General features: G+C 35.3%; 1 protein-coding gene across 1 annotated transcript; it reads right to left on the bottom strand.

Moving 5' to 3' along the window:
- Positions 1 to 5235: 5235 nt before the first annotated feature.
- LOC147936062 (uncharacterized) lies at positions 5236 to 6183 on the bottom strand. The gene is made up of 2 exons (XM_087468576.1): positions 5344 to 6183; positions 5236 to 5298 (listed from the first exon to the last, which is right to left on the bottom strand). The coding sequence occupies exons 1-2, from the start codon at positions 6181 to 6183 to the stop codon at positions 5236 to 5238; spliced, it is 903 nt and encodes a 300-aa protein (XP_087324702.1).
- Positions 6184 to 6680: the final 497 nt, after the last annotated feature.

Genomic DNA, 6680 nt, shown 5'->3' on the forward strand with positions numbered 1-6680 from the left:
CGACATGGCATTGGGAAACCCAACCCGTTTTGTCTTCTCTGATCAGAAATCTTCTTTCTTCGCCTCTCTCGTCTTACCTAGTGTTTCTCATCTCTCTCTGTTCCTTCTTTATCGTCGGACAAGCCCCAGGTCGTCGTCTTAGGGTATAATGATGATTTTCTTAATGAAGTCACTTCTACAGTCGAATTCCCCGCCGATTCCGCCTCCACCCGCCGCGGTAGGCGAAACAGGGGAAACTACAGTAGAACGCGACCCTTGGTATGTAAGAGAATTTTTGCTTTGTCTTACGATTTGTCCACAAATCTAAAAACCTTACCCTTTCGTCTTTTTTCTTTCAATCTAGAGTCAGATGCATATATTTTAAGTGAGGCGAAGCCAAGCGCGTTTAGCGGCTCTCCCAGGTAAATTTTTTTCTTTTTTCGAATTCACATCACAGTCGCGTAATTTCTCTCCACAAAAAAATAGTTGTGGTAACCGATCTGATAGACCACTTAGTAGATCCAAATTTCTCTCCACAAAAAATTTGAAAAATGACGATAGACAAAATTTTGATAGACTTTTTATGATGATTCAACAGTTGGTCTCCGGTAGACAACAATCAGAACATTTTCTTCTCGCCTTTGTTTTTTTGTCCATCCGTTATTGGGAACTCACTATTAACAATTGTGCAGGTTAGCTGGGGCGGTGGACGCAATCCATCAGGAATCCAGATCTTCTGACCACGAATGTGCCAGTCTTGTCCCATCGTCACAGGAGATACGCCAGGAGGACAATTACCGCAGCCAATGTATGTCCACCCGTATACTTCTGTCTATCTTTTCGATGGACTAGACTTAATGTCCTCCCGTGTGTCTATCGCTTAACTAACCTCTTATTTTCTTCAGTTTTATAAATAAATAGTTGACCTAACCGACCTGATAGAAAACTTAGTAGATCCTAAATAACTGTCCACCAAGATTTGAAAAAAATGAGGATAGAACAAATTTTGTTAGACCTGTTGCGATGATTCACCATTTGGTCGCTGCTAGACAACCATTAGAACATTTTATTCTCCACCTTTGGTTTTTTTGTCACTCCGTCTTGGGGAACTCAGTCAACTCACAACTAACAAATGTGCAGGTTATCTGCGGGCGTTGGACGACATCTATCAGGAATGCAGGTCTGCTGACCAGGAGATATCCCAAGAGGACCAGTTACCGCAGCCAATGTATGTCCACCCATAACTTCTGTCTAGCTTTTTGGGTGGACTAGACTTCACATCCCCCGTGTGTCTATTGCTTAACTAACCCCCATCTTTAAGTCGATACTGTTGTAATGTTGCTGGAGGCCTAACTGACAATGACGTGGCCATGGTGGACCAGCTCAGACACATAAGGTAGATGTCTACTCGACGATGGACCATTCCCATCCACACAAGAATAATATGTCCATATTTGTACCAAACCACTATTTTTTTGAATAACATTGTTGTTCTCCATTGAGCAGGGTGGGTGAAGTGTTCGGGGACACTTCTAATCCGTCCCAAGGGACAATAGTAATGTTGCAGGAGGCCTAACTGACAATCCGGCGGACCAGATCAGACAGACAAGGTAGATGTCTACTCTACGATGGACCAGTCCACACCCTAATTATTTGTGGATTTTGTGACCAAAAACACTAATTGTTTGGACAACATTGTTGTATACAGGGAAGTAGGAGACTATTGGATACTAGTAGGCGACTATCATCTGTCGAATATGACCATCCAGTGCGATAGACACAACTTATTTTTTTGGTCTAGTCCCCCGCGTATGTCTATCCAAGTCGATTGTGTTTTGTTTTCCTGCTTTTTTTGTCCACCCTTGTGTCGATCTCTAACCTAGTGGAGGGACATGTATTCCTCTTTTTTTGGTCTATGTTTTCATGGATGTAATACGCATGCAGTGTTTGTTGGTCTACCTTATTGTCATTTCTCTATTACCATATGAACTAAGACATCATTTCGTTCTTGTACTTGCACAAGTAAACAGTGGTAGACATAACGTTTCCGATAGACTGCATAAATACAATAGACAATTTATAATCAACTCCACCTGATAAATTTATAATCTCCTTGCATCTGCGTTTTGCATCTCAAAAATTGAATACTAGTAGGTGACTATCATCTGTCGAATATGTCCATCCAGTGCGATATACACAACTTATTTTTTTGGCCTAGTCCCCCGCGTATGTCTATCCAAGTCGATTGTGTGTTGTTTTTACACAATTTTAACTCAATTTTTACACTATAAAACTCGTAAATGACTGTCCTCCCCTGCCATTAATGCATGTCCCATCGTCATTACTCACTCACATTTTGAATTCGCCCGCCACTTATTTTCAGCCTTTAACGATAGGCTATTTTCGTGATTTACTATCCTACTAAACCTATTAAACTGGCATTTTTAACAAGGCATTAACGAAAGTGGCATTTGAGAGAAGTTTTCAAGCAGAAGTGGTTTTCTTCATAAAACTCCCTTATGCAAATGTCGTTAATTAGATGATTATTATTTATTTAGAAATAAAATGGAATAAGTTCATCATTGGGCTTTGTAAGCCAATAAATATAAGAAGAATATCCACCGAGAATTTTTCGGGTCAAACGCTAGGAACTCCACCCACCGGATTAACGGATAAACGCGCGGATCTCAACCATATCGGGTCGGGTAATTGAATTTCTCCAAGATTTTGACCAAATTACCCTTCCAATTTCAATAAACACTCTCCTTTATGCATAATTGAGTGGCAATCTGGGAAATTTTGGGCAATTTTCGATTCTGTACTTCTCTTTTATATATTTAGAGATATATAATTTTTTTTAATATAGTATTTTTAGATTTTACATTATTAACTTCAATTTGATTTTCAAATTACAAATATATGATGATTTTAAATAAAGTTTTGTAATATTTTTTTAAGTTAAGGATATATATGTAAAATCGAAATTTTTTTTTCTTTGAAAAAAGTATATATATATTTTTTTTGATAACGAAAAAAAAGTATATTATGTTGTAGTATTTGTAGATTCTATTTATTTCTATGAATTATTTAAGTCTGATCATATGTCATTGCGTTTATAATTTTCAATTTTTTTTATTATGTCAAAAACTTCTTTTTTATCTTTTCAATTTCTCAATTTTTATTGGGTTGGTTATAAACTCATTGCAATGGTGAAGATACTTTTTCTAGATTAAAGAAACTATGACACAAAATTTTTTTAGTGGTTTAAAAAACTATGTCAAAGTGAAAGCAAAGAATAATAAAATTAGTTCAATTTTTTCGTAGATACATTTTATAGGTGGTGATAAAGAGTTTAATATAACAATAAAATATTTTTTGATGTATGAACACTTCTTTATGATAAAACTTAGAGTTAAATTGCATAAAATCTTGCCAAAAAAATCCTTATATTATCCGACCACCGATGCCAACAACAAAAATGAAAAACCGAAAGAAACATACTTTTTATATGAAAATAAAAGTAAAAAGAAAACTGACATAATTCTTTTTGGACATTATAGCTCATTCTACACAAATATAACATTTATTCCAATGCAAATGGGTTCATTTACAAATCCTTAAAGGAATAAAAAATCTATACAGAAACGAGATGAGATTAAAAAGAAACTAAGAGTTGACTTTGTTTTTATAAAATATGAAGGGGATTGGTTGTTGAGTGACAGTGAAACTTTACACAGACCACTCGTTGTCTAAGAACAAAGACTAATGGATTCATCGCCATAGCGACTTGAATTTGCTTAAATAAAACAGCATATAAAGCTAATTGCATATAAAGCATGGTAATTACGATAAAAGAATCATTGTTTTGTCACGTCCATCTCTAGAAACTTTTTTTGGTTTAATTTTACATCTCTAGAAACTTGATAAAAAGAAGATCACATTATATAATTTACGTATACATTTTGTTGAGTGGCGGAGACAAAGTTCAATATGACAGATATATGAAGTATCTAAGTAAATAGAAATGTATATATGTTCTATTCTGTGAACGGATGGTTGATGCTGTGAACCTATGTTCGAGTCTGTGAATGTACATATGGTTATCTAAGAACGTTTTATAAGGACATTTTCGGCTCATGCTTGCTTTGTTTGTCTTAGGGGTTTTCTTTATTTGTATTCTTTGTAGCGGTTTCCTATGAGTATCGAAGATACAAAGCAGTACAACGAGAGATTGAGAGATCATATCCCGTATATATTTGATTTGAGTGAAATCTGCAGCGCCATGATTTGGACATATCTCTCACATTGAGGGTGAACCACTATAAATCTAGTATACCATTTTTATCTTTTGTTTTTATTTGTGTTCTTGAAGTTAAAATAGATACGTATTTCTCTGACATATTCAATAATTTTTAGTTTTTTTACATTTTTTTCTGTTACTTCTTTAAAATATATTTGATATTAGAACAAATATATTATGTGTGAATGAAAACAGATACTAACTCCAAGATACATAAATAAAAATACAAATTTAGAAAATTTCGGAAAAATCTGGTAAATGAAGTGATAAACGATTCCAAAGATTCCAAAGCTATTAAGATGTATGTTTTGAAAGGGGTATAGAGATCACAACACAGAGTTCTGCTTGGAAATACACAAAACAAACGCTATTTTACTTAAGGGTAGTCGAGTTGTAGCCCCCTACAAAGTTCCAATTCTTGCTTCACCCCATGAAACTTTAACCTCTGTTTCTAGCCACACAACAAAACTTTGACAATGTATATCAACAAAACTTCACCTAATTTGCATTTCAAGTTATATCCCCACGTCTCTTAAATCTAAACATTTTCTGTCTAATTTGTCATTAAACCAGATTCAATTCACAATTAAACCGAAAATTGGAACTTGATTTTACCCAGATTTTGAATCATTTTCATATATCAAACATTTATTTCAACACGATATAGCTTCCCACATGCCGTGAGTGACTAGATAATCTCATTAAAGCCATGAACTTTAGGAGATCTGCAGGTCTTTTGGCTAGCTTTCACCTAAGCTAAGAGAAGCTTGTGCTCTGCTTTTTTTTTTGTTGTTCTTATCAGGTACTTTTGTTTTTTGCTCTGTTTTACTAGTTTATTATGCAATAGATTCATAAAGTACTATAAATGTTTTTTTAGCATGAAAATGAATGAGTTTTAAATACTACAAGAAGACAAAACCCAAAGAACTACTATATATTGCTAACTAAAAAAATTCCTACGCTTGATCCACTTGAGACACTACATGTGTAGATTGACTGGAAGAAGCTTCACCATGACACTGAAAATGAAATCAACAGAAATAAACACAAATCATTATAAAAACAGAGATGAATAGCAGTTTTTCAAAGATGGTCCGTTTATTCTTCTGTGATGGAGTGGAAACTTCTTTTGCCTTGAACTGCTTCTTCTTCTTGTTTTTCTTTTTGGATGGAGACTCATTGATTCCTTTTATTCTTTTTTGCTTCTTACTCTTTTTTCTTCGTCGAGGTTGTGGTGGCTCAGGAGGTTCACCCACCAATGACACATCACCTCTGGCCCAATGACCTGCACCTCTAAGTGGAATGATGTTCTCACCATATAACTCTCGTAACCGTGAACTACGAAACGAATCAGATACGTATTCATCTGAATTAAGTTTCTTAGTCAATATTACTGCATATCCATGTTCACAAGGGATCCCACATATATCCCACTTAATGCAAGTGCATTTTCTGCTTCTCATATCTACCCTCTCTGAATGACCATCGATTTCAACCTCATACACTGCAGTTGTGCAGGAAAATACATAAGCCTTTGATGCATTCTCATGCTCTGCATCAAGAAACTCCTTAACATATGGTGTGAATTTTCCTGTCATTGCATTTGCAGTAGTAGCTCTCACAGAATTCCGCATCATTGTTAGTCTTCGGACTGTCTCCAACATTGGCATCATTGGTTTTTCTCTTGCTTTAACAATTGTTTTGTTAAAAGATTCAGCGGAGTTATTGTCCACATCTTCACAACAGTTCCCTTCTATCTTGTAGAAAGCACGACACCAACTCCTCGGGTTTGACTTCATCACATCTTCATATACACCCAAATCATAATCTTTCACCCTTTCCAGATTTTCATTAAATTGGTCTTCATTATAACTCCATGCCAAATTCCAAATGAATGGTTTCATCTGTGTCTTTTTTCCATGGTTAGCCTTCAAGTTACCATAAATGTGTCTAACACATTTCCTATGCTCAATATTTGGTAACTCTTTAGAAACTGCATTGATTAATCCCTGAAAAGAACCAATAATAATTAACATTCAAAAGCTAGAGTATGAAAAACAAAGGATTTCATCAGATCAAAAGAAGAAAAATTACATACCTTTTGTCTATCTGAGACTATGATATACCCATCACCATTTCCAAGATCCAAATCCTTCTTCAGCATTTTCACAAACCACAACCAGTTGTTCTCATTCACTACCTGTACTGCAGCCCATGTTATTGGATAAATTTTGTTACACGCATCTCGCCCAATAGCAACCAGTAATTGTCCTTTGTTGGTACCTTTGAGGAAAGTACCATCCACTCCTATAATTGGACGGCAAGTCGCTTTCCATCGTGTTTTCAGAATGTGAAAACACACATAAAACCGATCAAATAACTCTTTATCATCTGGCCCGTG

Source organism: Camelina sativa, chromosome 10 (assembly GCF_030686135.1).
Source record: "Camelina sativa cultivar CO46 ecotype springtype chromosome 10, ASM3068613v1".
Classification (NCBI taxonomy): domain Eukaryota; kingdom Viridiplantae; phylum Streptophyta; class Magnoliopsida; order Brassicales; family Brassicaceae; genus Camelina; species Camelina sativa.

Excerpts from the sequence above, each read along its gene's own strand:
- LOC147936062 (XM_087468576.1), bottom strand. The coding sequence starts at position 6,183 with ATGAAACCATTCATTTGGAATTTGGCATGGAGTTATAATGAAGACCAA. Across the intron at positions 5,299-5,343 it reads AAAAACTGCTATTCATCTCT|TGTCATGGTGAAGCTTCTTC; the intron begins GTTTTTATAATG and ends TTTCATTTTCAG.